Source organism: Cynara cardunculus (assembly GCF_001531365.2).
Source record: "Cynara cardunculus var. scolymus isolate 2C chromosome LG 3, CcrdV1, whole genome shotgun sequence".
In the NCBI taxonomy this organism is placed as follows: domain Eukaryota; kingdom Viridiplantae; phylum Streptophyta; class Magnoliopsida; order Asterales; family Asteraceae; genus Cynara; species Cynara cardunculus.
Window position 1 is genome coordinate 2363583 of NC_037530.1, and position 22273 is coordinate 2385855.

Sequence of the window (22273 nt, forward strand, 5' to 3'; positions counted from 1 at the left end):
ATATATATATATATATATATATATATATATATATGTGTGTGTGTGTGTGTGTGTGTATCAAATCAATGAGAATAAAAAAGAAGATTATAAACTCGTGGGGGCAGAAATTACATGATTTTTTTTCTCAAGTGGTAGGATTTAAGATATTATCTCGCATATATTTGTTCCATAGTATGATATTTTCACATATATTTGTTTCACCATTTAAATATTTTTTACATGTAATTTCGTTTCATGAAGTGAATAAAAAGATTTTGTATGAATATTTAATGTATTAATATATAGCTTGATTTTTGGATTTTGGGTTGACTTTTATGTCGATCGCTGCAACATGATGTTTGCTCGTTTATCCTTTTAAGCGACTTTGTAAGCATGCCAAATATTTGAATTTGTAAGGTTCTTATTTGTAAGATTTGGTTGGGTCCAAATCGATCTTGGGCTGAAACAATAACAATCTGAATCGGTCCTGGTGTAACCAAAGAGCCATTGGTCTAGCGGTATCTAAGCCTCTTGCCTTGTAGGAGGTTAGGGGTTCAAACCTCACCAATAGTGACGAGGGTGTGTGAGTTTATTTATTGTATTTACCGTATATAAATTATATTATATACTTCAAAAAGAATACATTATTGCCTAGAAATGATTGATGGGGTCACCACTTCACATGTATCGCTATATAAATCGAGCATATTGTATATATCAAACCATACTTTCACAAAATGAAGTCCAATCGTCTCTTTCTCTTCTTGGTCATTCTCTTTGCATTTGTCCTCATTACATCTGCAGGAAGAACACTCGATACAACCTTCCAATCGCAAAACGAGAAACCAAAAGGTAAACCGATCACGATGCATACAAACATATATATATATATATATATATACACACACATATATATATATACATATATATATATATGTATGTATATGTATATGCACAAACAAGCATGTTAATTTCTTTTGTGTATGTATGCAGGTGACGATGTGGTTAAAGCAGAGAAAGCAGTTCAACCAGACAAAGCAGCCGGTTGTTGTGGTTGTTGGCCTTGTTGGCCACCAAAGCGTGGTCGTCGTCTCTGATAATCTAAGCTTTACAGACGGGTCAATCGATGTATGTTGTTATGCTACAAATGTACTCACGATTATATAAAATATATGATTAAATAATTCTCGTATTTCACGTCAGTTAATGAATTATAAAATACTGAAGATTATTATCATGCCAAAATTAAAACTATTTTGTTATTTAACAATAAGTAACTCCAAGTTAAACAACAATTAATAATCTAAGTTAAATTATCACGAGTACATCAGTATATGAATAACAAATGATTAATCGACTGAAAATGGTTGATGGGGTCGACACCAGTAGTAGAACACATGTCTTTTAACTGGGGTGACTGTAATTAAGCAGAAGTGGAAAAAATAAATCCTTAATATAGTTGACTAAGTTTTATCTACCTAAAAGATAAAAAATCGTAGGGGATATGACCCTACATGTACAAGTGATGGCCAAACCGGCTCGAGACCGGCAAAGGACCGGCCTGATCCGTGATCGGTAAGAACCAGTTATAGGACTAGCGACCGGGATTGGTTATGGTTTTGGAGGGTTTCGAGGGACCGGCCCGGCTAAAAAGTAGCCGTTTTTTTTAATATAGCTGTTGTATGACCGTTAATTATAATAAAACATATTTTAAAATGTATTTGAGTGATTCAATTACAAATTTTATAATTCATACATACATGTGCATATGCAAGGACATGCATGTTGATTTTTTTGTTTACCTATGTAAGAGATGTTATTGTTAACCACAAGGGTGGTGTCTGATTGGTTAATTAAGCTTGGGCTCTAAAGATCAAAAGTGTCTGCAGGTCTCATGTTTAAATTAAAGGAGGAATAAAAAAATCCCCTTGTGACCATGGAGGTTCAAATGCGATGACTTCGGACCATCCACAAATCGGGTGATCGCCCTGAGATTAGTTGGCTCGCATAGGAGGTTGTATATCCATGTTAATAAAAAAAATGTTTTCATAAGACAACATTTTTACACTTGAAACTTTACAGCAAAAACAATATGAAAGATATTTATGTTTTCTTTTGAACAGTTATGATATTATTAAATTAGCAGTTTTTGGTTGAGTGGTCGATGAATTTATTACGAATTTTAGATATTATTTTAAGAGTCCGACTTCAACTTTTTGGATGAATTAGCAACATGTTTCATGTAGATTTAGTAAATAGAAAACAAACGTCAACCGATATTCGTTTGATTAATTTGATTCAAAGAATCAAGGGATTTGATTAACCTAATTTTTAGAGCTTTAGTTTTAAATTAAGATAGATAACTCGTAATTTTTATTCGAAAATATTTATTATAATTAAATATTATACAAAAACTAGGCTTTTTTTTTAACAACATGAGTGATGCCTGATTGGTTTGAGCTTGGTCTTTGAAGATCAAAAGTGTCTGGAGATCACAGGTTCAAATTCAAGGAGTAATAAAAATCTACTTATGTCCACCGAGGTTCAAATACGGCGACTTCAGGCTACCCATAAAGCAGATGGCCGCCCTGAGATTAGCCGGCTTGCGTTTTAGGCTTAGAGATATCAATTCATCCATGGGCTTCAAAGTGGTCTCACAAGATGGTTCAAATGAAAACTGTAACAACTCGTACCACATGGATGGAAAATCAGATTCATTCATTCTTTTTTATTAACTTGGATATTCAACCCGTTATGTGAGCCGACTAATCCTAGGACGACTACATGTTTTGCAGATAGCCCAGAGTCATCGTATTTGAACCTTTGTAGCCACAAGGGGATTTGTAATCCTCCTTGGATTTGAACCTAGGACCTCCTAGTATTGTTGACCTTTGGAGCCAAGCTCAAACCAATCAGGCACCACTCTTGTGGTTTTCATTCATTATGATCAAGATATTTATAAAAGATAATAGAGTTCATTTATTGTAATCGTTGTTTTAGATCACTAAACAATCGAAATATGTATAAAACTAAATACTGATTAGGCTAGATGGACAATTAAAATTATTTTAATTTGTATTATATATCTGTATTTAAACCTCACTCAATTTATAGATTTATATATGTATAGAGAAAGAATCCAGAAAAAACCTTGAAAACGAAAAGAAACTGAGAACCATGAAAAAACAGATGGAAATATATATCAAAATTGATGTCAAATTAAAGATAACAAAGCGATTGTTTTTGTAATCTAATTTGTTTTGCCTCAATTTATATTATATATCTGCTTATGGGGTTGGGTTCATGTGAGACCATTATGTTTTCATGAGACCCGTAAGACACTTTTTCCACTTGAAATTTCACAGCAAAACCCTGTGAAGGTAAAAAAGTCGAACCTTCACAGCAAAAACACTGTGAAAGTTATTTTCACAATGTTTTGCTGTAAAATTTAAAGTGTAAAAAAATTGTCTCACGAATCTCAAGAAAACAGACTGATCTCACATGATCCCAAATCTCTGCCTCTATATATGATAAGACGGTGGCTGAAAATGAACTCACCAACCTTATTTGATATTACATAATTTAACACCACGACCTCATTTGATTTTTTCCTTCTCATTTACGCGTAAGATGGAATTTTTTTATTAAAAAAATCTAAATTTATATTTGAATAAATCTACAATTACAAATATTTGTACATAAACAAGTAGGGTTGGGTTCACGTGAAACTAAAGGTTTTTCGTGAGACCCATAAGACCAATTTATATTCATTGATCAAATCTCTAAGTTAATGATCTAATGGTCTAAAGTTGCACGGTGACAATTTTGTGATTATTGAGAAGTCTCGTGACAATTTTGTGATTATGAATATTCAGATTATAGATCTAATCCAATGGTTAATAATTGGTCTTATGAGTCTCACGAAAAAACTTTGATCTCACATGATCCTAAGTCTAAACAAAGTAATTATAACTATTGCTTTTATTTTATTTTTTATATTTTTTTAATGAAATTATTTTTTACGTTTTTGCCGTTGTGATAGTTTCGATCGGTTACTTTACAAGATAGTGAAACAAAAGCTCGGAACTTTAGTTATAGATAGTGACGAAATTTTTACCAGTGGTTGCCGTCATTAAGGTTGTTTTTAGAATTCAAACAGGATAGAATAGTCTAAGAGACTAAAATGAATAGAACATGACAGTTGTTCAACGTTTGATAAGACATAGATGGACAAAATTTAAAAGATAAAATAACCAATTTACCCTAACGAGTTGTTTATATATTATTATATATATATATATATATATATTTGATTACTTATGTAATTTACTAATTGTAATAAAATACAACATTATAAAGTTTTCGTTATGGCAATTAAAATGACACCAAAGTAAAGGTTTTTGTAGTTTCCAGTTTTTATTTTACACATTTTCTATATTTGTTTATTATTAATATTTAATAGATTACATAAATTAATCAAAATATATGATCTGTATAATTATAATATATCGATGATAGTAATGTGAAAGTTTAAGGAACATAAAATACAATAAATAAAATTTAAAGAATGAATAAAATGTAAAAAAGAAAACGTATTTGATGTTTTAGAAGAGAATGAGGTTTTAGTTTGATGTTATATCAGTAAAACATAAGTTTGTTTCAACTTGTTTCATTAGGTGGGGGTAGAACACGACTATTCCACTTTGTTTCTGTCTGTTTCACATAAAAGTCATGTCAAACATGAATATCTAGGTGGCTGCCCTGGGATTAGTCGGCTCGCATAGCGGGTTGGATATCCAGGTTAATTTAAAAAAAGTCATGTTAAACATGAAACATTGATCCATGTTCAGTCATGTCCAGTGTACCAAACACATCCTAACGACCCAGGGATTCCCCGACTTATCAGGTAATAGGGCGGGGATGAGTATTGTTTTTCATACCCGAAGCGGGTTCGGAGATGGTACTACCCACCCTTAATAATACCCGATATATGTATATATATATATATATATATATATATATAATTTTATTAACCTGAATATCCAACTCACTATGCGAGTCGACTAATTCCAGTACGACCACTTGCTTTGCTTTGTAGGTAGCCCGGAGTCACCGCATTTGAACCTCCATGGCCACAAAGAGATTTTTATTCCTCTTTAGATTTGAACTTGGGAACTCCAGACACTTTTACCTTTGGAGCCCATTCATTCTATTGCTTGATAATTTTATACTTTTAAATATGTCATGAATTATGATTACATGTGAATAAGTGATTCATTATGTCATTTTATGTTTTTAAAATACCGAATTAATTTTTCCTAAACATGCATCCAACAAGTTCTCAATAACGTCAAGGATTCTCCCCCAAACCCGTCAAGGATTAGATAGGGCTAATTCGGGGACATAAGACATAAAATAGGGTCGGTGTCGGGATTTCAGGAATGCATTTCCCACCCCGTTTCCATCTCCAACTATAAACATGTTTTGTATTATTAAAAACATGTGTTTTCAACATAATAATCACAAATTTGGGGTTGACTTAAGAAAAGTCCGCCATTATCCTTTGTAATCGTTGCATGTTTTTCAAATGCGACAAATAAACTTACACACTCTCCTCATATTTGATGAGGTTTGAAACATTGACTTCTTAGAAGGTCAAATGCTACAATACCGCTAGACCAAAAGTCCTATAATATCATGGTCCTTATAAAAGTTTTTCTTTTATGTATTAGGGAGTAGGGATGATTGTAGTCTTTTTTTTAAAAATAAAAATTAATATTTTATTATGTTTTTTTAATAAAAATATGTTCGTCCCAATCAACGCAACTCGAACTAATCCAATCCAATGAGAATCAGATTAAAAATCGTAAGAAGTTTAAAATAAGTTGACATTTTTGTAAGCTGAAGTAGTTGGGTCGGACTATTTAATGCTCTCAAATACGATATACCCATGTGCACCTATTATTTTCGTATCTGTATCTTTTTTTTTTTCAAATTTCGACGCCTTTCAAAATGTTGATAATGTCATCTTAAATCGAATATTTTTTGGATTTGAAAATTTCAAAGTAATATATGGTAGGAACTAGAATCAACTTATTTCCCTATCATTCACACACATATATATAGAGAGAGACTTGGGATCACGTGAGACCAGTCTATTTTCGTGAAACCCATGATACCATTTTTTTACACTTGAAATTTCACAGCAAAACGTTTACAGTGTTTTTGCTGTGAAGGTTGGACTTTTCCTTTTACTTTTATGACTTTTTGTTGTTAAGTTTCAAATGAAAAAAAATGGTCTCACGGAAACAGACTGGTCTGGTCTCAATTGAAACAAACCCTATATATATATATATATATATAATCAACTTATTTCCCTATCATTCATATATATATATATATATATATATATATAGATATATGTATATACATATTATATATATGGGATCAACTTATTTCCCTATCATTCATATATATACATATTATATATATATATATACATATTATATATATATATATATATATATATATATATATATATGAAAGCTCAATATCAACACTTTCAATGGTTTAGAAGATGAAGTTCAATGGTCTTGCTTTGTTCTTGGCTCTTGTATTTGCATTTGTTCTCATTTCCTCTTCCCAATCCCAACCTTCTAAACCAAAAGGTATTTTAGATCACTCACAAAGTCATATATATATATATATATATATATATATATATATATGTATGTATTAGCCTTTTTTGTATTGATTTTGCTTACTTATGGAGTTATATCTATCTTTTCTAAACGTAAGTGTACCTGATTTTTTGTCTTTCACACATCTTTTACAAGTCGAAGGGTTTCTTTTACAAAAAACAACTTCACTCTTTGAAAAGCACGTGTAAATCTTGCCTTCTTAGATCTTACTTCCAGTTGGGATATACTGTTGATTTATAAGTATCAATTTGCTTGCTATATATATCGATAAATAGATACATACATATGATCTTTTATGTGTTTATACATGCAGAAGGAGAAGGCAAAGTTGAATGGGGTGGTTGTTGGAAATGTTGGAAAAAACTATGATGGTCATCTCCTTACATACCATATGATTCAATTGATTTATATACATAGCTATGTTAGCATCAATAAATCATGAAATACTGGTTATTATTGTTACTGTATGTAATCCATTATAAATTATGTAATCATCATATCGATCGATATCGTTCAGGGAATTTGAAGCACGATTTCATACATGTAGGATCAGTGTTATGTTAGATCGTGAGTTTAGTATACATTAAATACATATATTAGGTTGATACGAAAAATAGAACTGGTTTTTAATGCATTACTGAAAATCAAGAATAAATATATACGTCCAGTGTCATAATAAAATGAAAAAGATAAGATACAGTCTCATCTATTATAGGTGATCAAAGGTCAACTCTCTTTCTCACATATCTTTCACCTATTCATACATAGTTGTGATGAGGTGAGAACAAGTCTTTTGTGAGAATGTGAGAACACTTTTAAGTTTTTATATTAGTTGTTTCTTTATCTAATGACTAACGCAACGCGGCCCTTCATCTTCATGTGATGACTCAAAAAGTATGGACTTTCAACCACAAGGGTGGTGCCTGATTGGTTTGAACTTGGTTCCAAAGGTAAAAAATACCAGGAGGTCCCAGGTTCAAATCCAAGGAGGAATAAAAATCCCCTTGTGGCCACGGAGGTTCAAATGCGGTGACTCCGGGCTATCTGCAAAGCAGGTGGTCGTCCTGAGATTAGTCGGCTCGCATGGCGGGTTGGATATCCAGGTTAATAAAAAAAAAGTATGGACTTTCAACTTTTTTCATCAAAATCCACCTTTACCTCACGAACCTTTGCGTACCTATACAATATTCAGTCGTGTGAATCACAGATCAACTACAAATCAAGAATCAATTTATGTTTAGAATTGAGAGATGAAGAACAAGAAAAAAACTGGCCAAATTTCTTTTATAAAAAAACAATAAAGTTACAAACTCTCAATTCTCTCAAACGACTCTCATTGATGATTACAGAATGAATAGAATGAATTAGAAAGATTAACATCTAGTCTAAGCCCCATGTCCCTATTTATAGGTGACATTTACAAGTTAAGCCCATAAGCCCTTAACTCAAATACAATGGATATTACAATACAATAAAATAAAAGGACTTTATAAAACTTTCTAAAACTTAGGACTATTTTTGTCCTAACAATCTCTCCCCAAAGTGTTATAAAGAAGCACCTCTTGAAAGCTTCAAGTCTTCACCCCCCCCCCCTGCTTTCTTTGAGAAAACTTTGGTGTGCCCGACATTTGATAAAAAATCTTCAAGCTCCCCCCGAAGATAATTCTTACTCTTTAAGTTTAAACTTTAAGANACATTTACAAGTTAAGCCCATAAGCCCTTAACTCAAATACAATGGATATTACAATACAATAAAATAAAAGGACTTTATAAAACTTTCTAAAACTTGGGACAATTTTTGTCCTAACAATCTACCTCCAGGGTTTTATAAAGCAAGTACCTCTTGAAAGCTTCAAGTCTTCCCCCCCCTGCTTTCTTTGAGAAAACTTTGGTGTGCCCGACATTTGATAAAAAATCTTCAAGCTCCCCCCGAAGATAATTCTTACTCTTTAAGTTTAAACTTTAAGATAATATCAAATGAGTTAAGCACCACCAATTGCACAAAGTACAACTAAACTGTAGATGACTCAACACAACCTTGAACCGTAGAATCATCGCCAATCCGTTAGCTATAGATTCATCCAACTTTGGGATAGATAAATTTGCGAGTGTCGTGACATCCAGTGCAACCAGTCTAATGGCAAAGAATCTTTCAATGAACCACGAGTTGAATAGGCATTCAGCTTAAGAACTTAAACTTGGCAAGCTCATAATGGGTAATCAACATTTGCTTGAAGAACCAAAGCAAACACCTTTAACATTGTAAAACCGAAGAGAAGAATTAACAGAATGCATACAGCTTCAAGAACAGCAAGTCAAACCAGATAGATAAGTCGATTTCCTTATATCTTCCAAAAAACTGAATAATCAGAATCAGATCCAAAATTCCCAGCCAAAAAAATGATTAAAGGCACTCAAAATTCTAAGATCAAAACCAAAGCACCAGAATAATGATTGTAAACTATCGAACCTCTAATTGATCAGGTTAGAAGCATGACTGAGAACACTAAAAAATCTGATTATTTTCAGAACCTCCAGAACACTGATTGCATACCTTCAAGAATCAAGACCTCTGATTGATCAGGTCAAAAAATTGAGTGAAGGCACTCAATGTTCTAGCCTCTTATAGAAAAATCCAGAAAAATGATTGCAAATCCTCAAACTCCAGCTAGTCCATTAAAATACTGAAACTAATCAGTATTGTTCTGAAAACATTTCAAATTCGTCTTTAATCTTCAAATCTCAATTGGTTGACCAAAATTCAAACTTTGACTTTAAAAATCATTGTTGACCAGAAATTGATATATGATGCTCTTAAGGGCAAAAAGGTAAAAGCATCACCTTAATCATTAGGCTTATGAAAATAGGTCTAAGACATCCATTAAGCACACATATTAAACACAAGAGTCAAATCGGATAAGTGCTCTTATGTGATGAGCGATAAGCATAAGAAGGATTGTTTCATCGCACATGCCTTAGGCGGAGACCCATCATCATCTCTCACGCCTTGAGCGATGACGCAGAGTCATCGCTCACCACTTAGGTGATGAAAAGGGTTATCGTTTTCAACTTCATCGCACAAGGATAGGGTGTCATCACTTGAAGCTTTAAGCGATAAGAAGCTCTCCGGACAACACTATATCGCACAAAGTAACAAGGTTATCGCTCACCAAGACTTCATCACTTGGTTAGTTGAGCGATGAGGGCCCTTCATCGGACACCTCTGTGAGCGGATTCAACATTATCGGACAAGACTTGGAATTTAAACATAATCTCCGGACAAGCTTGAGTGATGAGCATGAATTATCGCTCAAAACTTAGTAAACTTTTATCCAAGTCCTTAGATATCGCTCAAACCTTTATTACCAAAAATATAAATCTGCCCGATGAGCATACTTAATGCTCATTTCTTCACACCTTCCTTGGGCGATGAGCACCACTTCATCGCTCAATGAATATATTCATCCTGCAATGAGGAAAGTTGTATTTCCAGAATAGCTCAGTTCGACTTAGATCAATCAACATCACCAAAATTAATCAATTAGCCACAAAATTAATGATCCAAAAACATTAGAATTCCCCTAAATGGTAATCTTTTAGCATCAATTTAATCAAAACAGTGAGAGTCAATGTGAATTATGATCCAATTAAGCATAAACTGTCAAACATAAGTTGAATAAGGATGCGTGTACTGTTTCATCCAAAAACATAATTGAATTCTTAAATATGCTGCTGAATTGATTGATCGTATCGAAAATGATAATCCGATTCTGCTCTGATACCAAATGTAAATCCCAGATCAACAACAAATCAAGAATCAATTCATGTTTAGAATTGAGAGATGAACAACAAGATAAGAAACCAGCCATATTTCTTTTATTAGAAAGAAATAAAGTTACAGTCTCTCAATTCTCTCAAACGACTCTCGTTGATGTTTACAGAAATAATAGAATGAATTAGAAAGATTAACATCTAGTCTAAACCCCATCCCTGTTTATATGTGACATTTACAAGTTAAGCCCATAAGCCTGAACCCAAATACAATGGATATTACAATATAATACAATATATGGACTTTATAAAACTTTCTAAAACTTAGGACTATTTTTGTCCTAATAAGTCGTATGAATTTTTTATAGTTCCGGTAACAGACCAATGGTCATTAAAATCGATAAACAAAAGCCCATATTTTCATCATTTCACCAAAACTCGCATATTTTATAAACCGTAAGAACCAAGTAATGATAATGAATATACATATTATATATATATATATATATATATATATATATATATATATGGTCAATAGTCAAGGTTATGACTGAAAATGTACCCACCAACCTCATTTTGAATATTTCCCTTCTCATTTATAAAATTTATTAAAATAAAAGTTATCAAATTTTCATCAAAGATGTTTAGATGCCAACAAATTCCTTTTTTAAAGCCATTTTATATTTTAATAATTAAGTTAATAATTTTGTATTGGTTTTTTGATTTATTATTTTAAAATGGTATATATGCATAATACTTTGTAGCTTATTACCCTTGAAATCAAGGAAAATCCTAAAGACTTGGTTTAAATTCCCTCGTGCAATATAAGTTTTGCAGCGTTTTGCTGTGAAGTTTCTAGTGTAAAAAAGTAGTCTCACGGATCTCACGAAAACAGGCTGGTCTCACGTGATCTCAAGTCTCTCTCTCTTTCTCTCTATATATATATGTGTGTGTGTGTGTAAGCATAAGAGGTTCAAATAAAGAAATTTAAATATCATTGGAAGGTAAAAAAGAAGTTTAGGAGAAAATTCATATGTAAATCATAGAAAAATTCATTTGAAGATGCATATGTGAATCCATATGAATAATCTATAACATCGGTTCACATACGCATTTTCATATAGATTTTTTCGGATTTCTTCGATGATTCACATATGAAGCTTATTTCTTTACCTTCTCATGATATTTAACATTCTTATTTGAAACGACCTCTCTCTGACACACACACACACTCTCTCTCTCTCTCTCTCTCTCTCTATATATATATATATATATACATACACACACACACATATATATATATACATACATATATGGGAAGGTTCAAATAAGAACATTATCATTTTACAAAAACACGAAAACATTCATATCATATGTGATACCGTTGTTCTCTCGTTTGAACCTCACTATATATAAAGAGGTTCAAACGAGAACAATATCAAAATAAAGACAACAAGAAAATGGTCAAGTCACGTGTTATTTACATGTGATAGCTGAGGGTGAATGGACAACCTGGCCCACAAATAATGGCAAATAGTAGCTAAAGTCACATAAATCATATAAACCACTTAATTAAATATACTTGTAAAATATTCTTACATTTGAACATTTCAATCTTAAAATATATGAATTTTTAATTAAATAGTTATTTATTTGATTTGATGAGTTGTATATAAATGAAATGAAACCAACATCAAAAAAACACTTGTCCAAAATGAAGTTCAATACTTTTACTTCCTTCTTCCTTCTTCTCTTTACACTCATCATCCTCCTTTCTTCACCACCACCAATCTTTCAAACCCCTACACACCCCCAATCCCAAACTTACCAACCAAAAGGTATCATCCATCACTCACATACATGGCTTGAGATCACGTGAGACCAACCTCTTTTCGTAAGACCATTTATTTACATTTGAAACTTCACAAAAAAACTCTGTAAAGGTAATCTTTACAGTGGTTTTGCTGTGAAGGTTTGACTTTTTTTATAAGTGTAAAAAAGTGGTCTCACGTAAATCCAACCCATATATAAATACATACATATATACATACATATATATATATATATATATATGTGTGTGTGGGGAAAAGTTCAAACGATAACATCTTCATTTTACAAGAACGATTTTTTACTATAGACAATCACATGTGATACTATTATTTCATCACATATGATACACATGTGATACTAAATCAGAGACGCGGCCGATTTCCGATGCGATCCTAATTGCAGGCCAAGTCGCTCTTACACCACTAAGCTCCCTCACATGTGATAAGAGTGTTGCTGATATGATACTATAATCCATCACATGTGATGCTAAATCATAGACGCGGACAACCTGTGGTGCGGCCTAAGTCGTAGAACACGTCGTCTGCACATCACATGGACCTTTCACGCGTATTATCACATGTGATAAGAGTGTTCTTACGTTCTCGTAAAATGGAGGTGTTATCGTTTGAACCTCCACCTATATATATATATATATATATATATATATATGTGTGTGTGTGTGTGTATACGTATATGTGTGTAGATGTGTGTTGTTGTTTTTGGATGTATATAGATTTATTTGTGTGTTAACCATATATGCAGAAGATCGAGATCCAATGGAAGCCTCAAAAGCTGGTGGACGCGGTTGTTGGCAATGTTGGAACCATCGTCATCTCCTACAGACCATATGATTTTGGCTTAATGGCTTTTTTTATATATCTACATATGCATTCAGACATCATATTCGCACAATGCAGTGAGACACATCTCGATTTTAATATTCTATTTTTATAAGTTGTCTCTGTCGATGTTATAATACGATTTTATGTGTTTAAAGAAATCAATAATAATTTTATTTTTGAATAAAATATAAATTTGAAGATATCATAAAAAATTAAAAAAAAAATATCAATGTTAATATCAAATCAACTATTTAAAAGTTCTCATTTTTTTATGTAATTTCATTAATTTATTTTTTTATTATAATTTAATTTAAGTTTAATAATGAAATAATTTATTTTTGGTTTAATAATATAACATTTTATAAAAATAATAATTAAGTATTCTGTTAGAGCTCAATGATTATTCTAATTATATTTTAGATTTTTTATATTTAAAATGAGATGTTTATCCTGTATTTGATTATGTTTATCTGCAGTTAGTTACACGAATTCAGATATGAAGCTTTAATAAATTGTACTAACGCACAATCTACTTGTAATCTTGAGTTTAAGTAATATGCATTAATAAACAGTACTTTATGCATAAAAAATGGATTTTTAAGAGTTTATGTCAAATGCTTTATAATATAGCATAGATTATGGGTTGCTTCATTTTACAATTGAAACTTCACATCAAAACATTGTGAAAATAACCTTCACAGTGAAGATTCGACTTTTTTTTTACCTTCACAACATTTTGTTGTAAAATTTCAAGTGTAAAAAACGTGTCTCACAAAAACAACTTTTTCTCACGTGAACCCAACCCTACAATCTTAACTTATAATGCAGGTTTTGTTCACTCTTAATTACATCATTGTTTTAGACTAACATTGCAACATATGGTTTAAATCAGTGAATTGGTCATGGATTGTAACGTCATAAACTGTTGTTTTTTTTAAGCTTATTGAAAAAGTCTTGATTAAAAAAATACAATATTTAGACAGTGTTGTTTCATATGTGAAACGTTCATGACTGTTTTTCTTTAAGTACATGATATTTATATACGAAATGCAACAGTTAAACTCACACACTCTTCTCATATTTGGTGAAAGTTGAACCCTTGACCTTCTAGGAGGTCAAAGGCTCAAATACCGCTAGGCAAAAAAGCTCGTTGATTTGATGACTGTTTTTTCATGTACAAAACAATTTTGAATGTTTCACATATGAAAGAGCATTATATAAAAATTACATGATTATACATATTGTTTCATATATAAAACAACACATGAAAATTGATTTATAAACGACTTACTGAATTTATAAATAATTACACATCTTTATATGAAATAGAGGGACAAATTGAATAAAAAAGTAACGTACTTTAACTTGAATCTTGTTTTGGTAACATACTTTAACTTAATTCATATTTTGAGTAACGTACTTCCAAAACTTCTATGTTGGTACTTAAGATGTAAAATTTTAAACATTTAAGTACTCGGGTAACCGGTTGAAGCATTACCGGTTATCATGCTGATGTGGCGAGTGATATGGTATCCAACTCAGTATTATTTGTTGACGTGATTAGTGACATGAATTCTTTTGAATCTAAAATTAGTCTTTTTTTTATCTAAATTTAGTTTTCAACCGGTTACCCGGGTACTTAAATGTTTAAAACTTTATATCTTAGATACCAAAATGGAAGTTTTGAAAGCACGTAACCAAAAATATGAATCAAGTTAAAGTACGTTACTTTTTCATGCAATTTACTCAAAATAGAGAGAAGTGTTAAAGTTAATTTGGGCCAAACCATGGGCTCAACTCATGATTTGCCAAACTTGAAGGCTTGGCCCAATAGTAGTATCAAATTCTTAATGGGCCCATGGTGGACCTATTTCTTGTAACTTCGTTTTTTATCGTTATTGAAGAAAAATACAAAAATAAAACTGAGATCATGTCTATGTATATATATTTCATATTTTGTATCTATAGATTTGTCTGTGTTTTTGGCGTAACTGACCCCGATTACCTTCTAACAACAAAAGCTACACTGTTACTTTTCGATAGCAGATACAAAAAATACATCAGTTCATTTATCTCTCTGTTTTTCACTGAAAAAGGACACAGGTGGCAGGATATCATCCATAACAACGTGGTTGGGTGATGACTATTAATTCGATTCATGACGTTAAACAATAACGAATGAACGATTTTTGAATAAAACCGAGAAAATTCAAACTATTTATGAAATAATTACGCTGTATTTTATAACTTTTAATTAATAACTACGTGATGAATTCATATTGTTCGGAACCAAATGGGTTACGATGGTAGGAAAAGAGACAAGTAAAGCGACATGTCAATAGATGTTTTCAAAAGGGCGATTATTATTTCGTGGACATGTCAAGTCACTTTATGTCATTAAGTTTGGAGTCAAAAATCGATTAATTAAAGGTTTTATTATAAAAAGGAAGAAATGGAAAGCGAAGCCTCGGGTTTTTTTATTAATAAAATATTACTGATTGAAAAGAATGTCTTAAACAAGTTGGAATTCGATAACATCTGATTGTTTTATGTTGATCATTTTTGCTGGTTTTACCATGATTTCTTCTGATATAAGAAAATAAAGCTTATACGGCAAACAATAAAGCCATTCAGACTGTTTGTTTGTTCTGATTTTTTAGAGCCATTTATGTCTTATTTTCCTTTTATCTGGTAAGAGGTAAACCAACCTCTTATTTGCCTCTTATTGTTCTTCAAATCCCCAACAACGATGTTTCTCAGTCGATTAACCTTAATCAAGCATTTCTCTCAATCGATCATTATCAAATCAATCCTCACCTCTCTCAATTAATGTATTTTTAATAGAATGTAAACGTGTCACATATTTTTGTTTAAATGGATATTAATTATATAATTTAGATATACATTTCGTAATGATGATGAATAAATATTTGAAATTATATATATTTATCTATAAATTCAATATGATAATTTTTAATGGGTAAAATAGACAATTTAAACAAATTCAAACGTTTATCACTTTACAAAAACAAACAGTCTTATTAATTCATATTTCAGATTTCAACACCTCTTAAAAAAACAAACGTCACCTTAGAGTATCTCCAACAGATCTCTAAACTGAAGAATCAAAATTCAAAATCTCCCCAAAAAGTTACATTCAGTTGTAACAACTTCTTTATTGTTTACCATGGGTGTTTGCGCCATCTTACGTTCACCTCGACTAATCCCAGTGGCCCTGAAGAAACAGTTAGGAAAATCCTTAGTGGCCTTGCAGGACTCAAACCAATGATATGAGAAATGGGCTCACACCTTATTGACAGGTGAGCTAACCCCATAACTTCTGCAATTTTGTATATTACAATACTGATTATATTATTAAAATATTTCATAAATTTAATAAAACGGTATTTATCTATGCTAAACACTTAATTTCAAAATATCTTTGGTGATGCTATAATAAAATAAATTATTTCTCTCTCATAGTAATCATTTTTTTTTACGAAGGTCTCCGAATTTGGAGAAGTCTTTGTCCAAAATCTCCACAATCTTCGTTTTATAGAATTTTTTTTTCCACACGCAAAAAACAATTTTAAAGGCCATGAACCTGAAAAAGCCCGAAACTTGTACATATTCTTAGGGGTTGTTTGTTCAATTGCTGAATGGTCTGGTGTAAAATAATTAAGAGGCTCTTACAATACAATGTAAAATGAAATATAATTGTTTAGTAATTATTTATAATAAAATTAAGGTGCTGAATGGTTAAGGAAGATCCAAGATACAAAATCAATTAAAGGGTTTTAAAACCATTAATACACAGACTCTTTTTTTTTATTAAACAAGGTTCATTTCTTAACGATACAAAGATTACGGGGTTGTTTGTTTACCTCTTAATAGTTCCAATAAGAGGCAACATCTGAATCGTTAAGAGGTGAATCTTGTTTGACAAAAAAAAAGTTTGCCTCTTAATGGTTCTAAAACCTTCTGAATGATTTAGTATTTTGCATCTCCCTTAACCATTAAGAGCCATAATTTCATTGTACATAATTCAGCAATTGCCAAACAGCCCCTACCTCTTAATGAAACTGTTAAGAGAATCAAATAATTTATTTAAAAATCAAAATCTTATGAACATGAAATCTAAAGTTAAGCTATCGATGAATACAAATCTTGAAGATGTAATAAAGCAGTGGGGATGTTAATTTAATGTCTTTAATAATAATTATATATATATATATATATATATTATATAATATTATATAATCCAATGGGCGAACAAGAAAATACCGTCTAGGTTCTCTTCATGTAATCGTAGTAGGCCCCAGAAATCAGAAATCGCTCTTGTTTAATTTCCATGCTTTTTTCATCTTCTCTATTTCAGAAAAGCAATTCAATCTTGATTAAAGATTGATCTCTAATTATATACATATATTATATATATATATACATACATATATAATAATATAATATGTTTCTGTATAGATAATAGTTCAAAAAGAGCTGTTGAATCACAAGAAAGTTGCAGTCTTTTGTCTCTTTTCTTCTTCTTCTTCTTCTTCCCAATTCCATGGCTGATTGATCCATCGATTTGATTGAATTAATGGAGGTTTCTTGGTTTAATGAGCTCGATTTTCGTCTCTGCGAACTGGGTTCTTCTCTTTAGTTTGTTTTTAATTTCTAGTTGGTGGTTGCTTACTTTAAGTTCAAGTGGGTTTCAAGAAAAGGGTTTTGGGGTCAACGCTTTTTGGAGAAATCTGAACTAACAAGCTATCGAATCAGTCGATTTTGATCCAAGTTGGAGAGGTTTGTTGCTTCAGATCATAGTTTTCGTTCGATTCTTTCTGTAAGAAATCGATTCTATACAGTTTTTCGTTTGTGATTTCTGTTTTTTATAATACGAATTGAAACAGGGTATGGAACTCTAATTTAGATTTCGAAATCGAGAGAGAAGATTCCTTGATGTTTTTTGGGGGTTTGATTGGTGGATTCTTGATATGGGTTTTAGTTAGATCTGAAGATTATTAGGTTCTTTTGATGTTATCTTTCATTGGGTTGAATCTTGGAGTTCTGGAATTAGGGTTAAGAGTTAGGGTTTAGGGGTTTTCGCCATTGTTGTTGCTTGATTGAAGCTTTATAATCAAGAGGGTTTCGATCTCTCTGGGCTGCAAAAATGTTGAGAAGATTAGTTTTAGGGTTCTTGATTGCTTCTTTGGTTATCGGCCATTCGTTAGCGAATGATAACGATTTCGCTCACTGTCACTGTGAAGATGAAGGATCATGGAATGCACATATCATCGAGAGCCAACGAGTGAGCGATTTCTTGATTGCGATCGCGTATTTCTCAATCCCGCTCGAGTTATTGTATTTTCTGAGCTGTTCGAATGTGCCGTTCAAATGGGTTGTTGTTCAATTCATTGCATTCATAGTTCTGTGTGGATTGACTCATTTGATCAACGGTTGGGGGTACTACGGTAATCAAACGTTCCAGTTGATGATGGCGTTAACCGTTGCGAAACTGTTAACGGCTTTAGTCTCGTGTGCAACCGCGATCACGCTATTGACCCTGATCCCGCTGCTGCTTAAATTCAAAGTTCGGGAGCTTTTCTTGAAACAGAATGTGTTGGAGTTGGATCAAGAAGTCGGGATCATGAAGAAACAGAAAGAAGCCAGTTGGCATGTTCGAATGCTTACTCAAGAGATTCGGAAATCGTTAGATCGCCATACGATTCTATACACCACTTTAGTCGAGCTTTCGAACACTTTGGTTCTTCAGAATTGCGCTGTTTGGATGCTAAACGAGAAGAAAACCGAAATGAATTTGACCCACGAGTTAAGACCAAATTTGTCAGCTTACCATCCTTCGATCCCCAAAAACGATCCTGATGTTTTAGCGATAACGCAGAAGAAGGGGGTGATGATTTTGAGATCGGATTCGGTTCTTGCGGTTCAAAGCCGTGGTGGGTTAGCCGAATCGGGTCCGGTGGCGGCAATTCGGATGCCGATGCTTCACGTTTCGAATTTTAAAGGCGGGACTCCTGAGTTGGTCGACACTTGTTATGCGATATTGGTTTTGGTTCTTCCTAACGATAGTGAGCGAGATTGGAGCTTCGACGAGATGCAAATCGTGGAGGTCGTGGCCGATCAAGTGGCGGTCGCGCTTTCGCACGCTGCCGTTCTCGAAGAATCACAATCGATGCGCGAACAGCTCGTCGAGCAAAACCGCGTCTTGCAACAGGCAAAGGAAAACGCGATGATGGCAAGCCAAGCGAGAAACTCGTTTCAAAAGGTAATGAGCCACGGAATGAGACGACCGATGCACTCAATCATGGGCCTCCTTTCGATACTTCAAGACGAAAAAACGAACCAAAATCAGAGCAATATAGTCGACACAATAGCCAAAACGAGCAGCATTTTGTCTACTTTGATTAACGACGTTATGGAGATATCGGCCAAAGATACTGGCCGATTACCATTAGAAATAAGGCCGTTTCAGCTACATTCAATGGTTAAAGAAGCTTGTTGTTTAGTAAAGTGTTTGTGTATCTATCAAGGGTTCGGTTTCACGATGGAGGTTCCGAATTCGATTCCGAACATGGTTACGGGCGATGAAATGCGGACTTTTCAGGTTTTATTGCATATGGTTGGTCATTTGTTGAATATTAGCGAACAAGGGAGGCCGGTGATATTTCGTGTTAGTTTGGAGAACGGAAATGAGGGTAGGAACGATAAAGTTTGGGGAACGGGCAGATCTGGATCGGTTGATGAATTCGTGAACGTAAAGTTCGACATCAGAACCGGTGACAGTGGCTCCCGATCGGAATTAGCGGTTTCGAGTATGCATTCGGGATTCAAGAGGCAAAATGCAAGTGAAGTTAAGGACAGCTTGAGCTTCAGCATGTGCAAAAAAATTGTTCAGGTTAGAATTACTGCTTTTTTTTTATATTGATTCCATGCTAGGTTGAAAACGTGAGAACCAACTATTCATTAGTTATTTATGAGGCATATTTTGGTATGTTCATTATGAATAATTAGGTATATTCATAATGAATAATTAATGAACAATTGGTTCTCGCTATTCCATTTCTGATTTAGTTCATTTTGGTGTTCGCGGATCGAGTTTACTCTTGATTTTCAGATATTTTTGTTACATTTGTTGACGACTTTTCTAGAGCTACATGGGTATATTTATCGAGATCGAGATCAAGAATTGGAATTTTGTCGTATCTTTTGTGATTTTGGTGAATTTTGTCGTATCTTTTGTGATTTTTGGTGCATATAAACTTACTAAAACAACTGATCTACTCTTTGAGGTAGAGGTCAGAGCCGTGATCATGCCCCTGGAGTTCGGGCCCTATTTGGGACTTACTGAGTTTGTTTGGTTGTCTGGTGCATATGAGTTTAATTTGTTGCATCCAAAAACCAACGGGACGGTACTTTGATAACCGGTTTACTATCCACATAGCTAAGAATCGTGTTTTTCATGAGAGAAACGAACATCTATCGTGTTTTTCATGAGAGAAACGAACACATAGATGTTGATCATCATTGTGTAAGGGACCTACGGTCCCTGTGTGTCAGAGCTACATGGTGGTGCAGCTCTGACCGACTATTAGAAGGGTACTTTAGACTTTTGACTATTGGTCAAAAGCTACTAAAGGTACATTTTGACTATTCGTCGAAACCACAAAAGGTACTTTTTTCTATTGGATGGGTATTTTAGACATTTGACTATTGGTCAACGTTAATTTTGCACGGTACGGTTTGGTTCGGTTTGGTTTGGTTTGGTTTTTTCGTGTTTTGTTTATGATAACTTGAAATTTGGTCAAACGTTTTGTAGATGATGCAAGGGAAAATATGGATGTCGTCGAATTCTCAGGGCTACATACAAAGCGCGAGTCTTGTTCTCCGATTCCACATCCAACAAACGTTCACACGACCACTGTTCGACCTCGGAAACTTTGTTGACCAACCGAATTCAAACTCCATCTTCAAGGGCATACAAGTCATTTTAGCCGATGATGATGGCGTAAACCGCATGGTCACGAAAAAACTCCTCGTGAAGCTCGGTTGCCACGTCACCACCGTCTCATCCGGCTTCGAATGCTTGAGCTCACTCGGGCCCACGATGACCCCTTTCCATCTCGTGATCTTGGATCTCCACATGCCGGAAATGGACGGGTTCGAAGTTGCCACGAGGATTCGGAAGTTTCGGAGCCGTAATCGGCCGTTGATCATCGCGTTGACGGCAAGTGCCGAAGAACAGGTGTGGGAGAGATGCTTGCAGGTCGGGATGAACGGAGTGATTCGGAAACCGGTCCTTTTACGGGGATTGGAGAAGGAACTTAGAACGGTTTTACAACGAGCAGGTGAACGGTTATCGAGTTAGTAGATATACGAAAAACTAACATTTGTTCGGGTTTATATACAACCTCATTGATGCGAAAAGCTCTTGAATTGGTGCGATATGAATACATAGATTTATTTGCTCAAATATAAAAATACAACGATACTGCATTTTGTAAGAATGAACCGAGAAATTTACGAACACGTGTTTTTGCGGTCGTGTTTACAAAAAATACAGTTAGTATTTGCACGAAAACATCCCGATCGTGAAGGTGGTATCGTTATTTCTTCATTAAGGATTGTTTGTTTTAGTCTCTTTTGTTTGTGTTTAAAAACCCGACTAACCCAATGCGAAATAACTTAATCCGAAACAACGCGATGTCTAATCGAGTTGTAAAATCTTCAAATTGTAGGTATTGGATTGATCTTGAGTTACTTTTATTCATACCAACCTAACTTGGTGAATCTAATATTCTTTTATTTCTTTGATTTAAGATGGTTGTTGAGTGTTTATTAATATGTACATTAGACAATTACATCATCCGTACCCTCTTTATATACATATATTTTCAATATATTATCCATATTTATATAACTCGTTTTTGTGTGTGTGTGTGTGTATATATATATATATATATGTATGTATATATGGGTGGTTTCAAATACAAACCATATACTTCTTACAAACCATTATATTAGGAAACAATTGAGATTTGTATGGACAATTATCATGATTCGTTAATTATGATTGAGATATATATGGAAGATGATAAGGTTCATTCCTTATTATCATGGCTTTAGATTAGAAAA

General features: G+C 33.2%; 1 protein-coding gene and 3 long non-coding RNA genes across 5 annotated transcripts; all 4 read left to right on the forward strand.

Moving 5' to 3' along the window:
• The first annotated feature begins 709 nt into the window (after nt 1–709).
• LOC112510500 lies at nt 710–1177 on the forward strand. The gene is made up of 2 exons (XR_003068944.1): nt 710–831; nt 973–1177. It is a non-coding gene; the product is annotated as an uncharacterized LOC112510500 (long non-coding RNA).
• A 5372-nt stretch (nt 1178–6549) lies between these two features.
• On the forward strand, nt 6550–7221 carry LOC112510483. Its single transcript, XR_003068941.1, has 2 exons — nt 6550–6647; nt 6994–7221. It is a non-coding gene; the product is annotated as an uncharacterized LOC112510483 (long non-coding RNA).
• Nucleotides 7222–12161: 4940 nt separating this feature from the next.
• LOC112510561 lies at nt 12162–13242 on the forward strand. The gene is made up of 2 exons (XR_003068951.1): nt 12162–12289; nt 13044–13242. It is a non-coding gene; the product is annotated as an uncharacterized LOC112510561 (long non-coding RNA).
• Nucleotides 13243–17881: 4639 nt separating this feature from the next.
• On the forward strand, nt 17882–21663 carry LOC112508493 (protein EIN4-like). 2 transcript variants are annotated; one of them, XM_025113124.1, is made up of 3 exons: nt 17882–17923; nt 18031–20036; nt 20958–21506. In XM_025113124.1, exons 2-3 carry the CDS (start codon nt 18291–18293, stop codon nt 21504–21506), a joined length of 2295 nt encoding a protein of 764 aa, XP_024968892.1. In that variant the 5' UTR covers nt 17882–17923; nt 18031–18290. The 2 variants fall into 2 exon arrangements, with proteins under 2 accessions (XP_024968892.1, XP_024968893.1); XM_025113125.1 differs by lacking the exon at nt 17882–17923 and having other exon boundaries at nt 18291–20036; nt 20958–21663.
• The last annotated feature ends 610 nt before the right edge of the window (nt 21664–22273 follow it).

What these genes read in the sequence shown, in the direction of transcription:
- LOC112508493 (XM_025113124.1), top strand. Translation starts at nt 18,291, where the DNA reads ATGTTGAGAAGATTAGTTTTAGGGTTCTTGATTGCTTCTTTGGTTATC. An exon ending in TGTGCAAAAAAATTGTTCAG is followed by an intron (nt 20,037 to 20,957) that starts GTTAGAATTACT and finishes AACGTTTTGTAG; the next exon opens with ATGATGCAAGGGAAAATATG.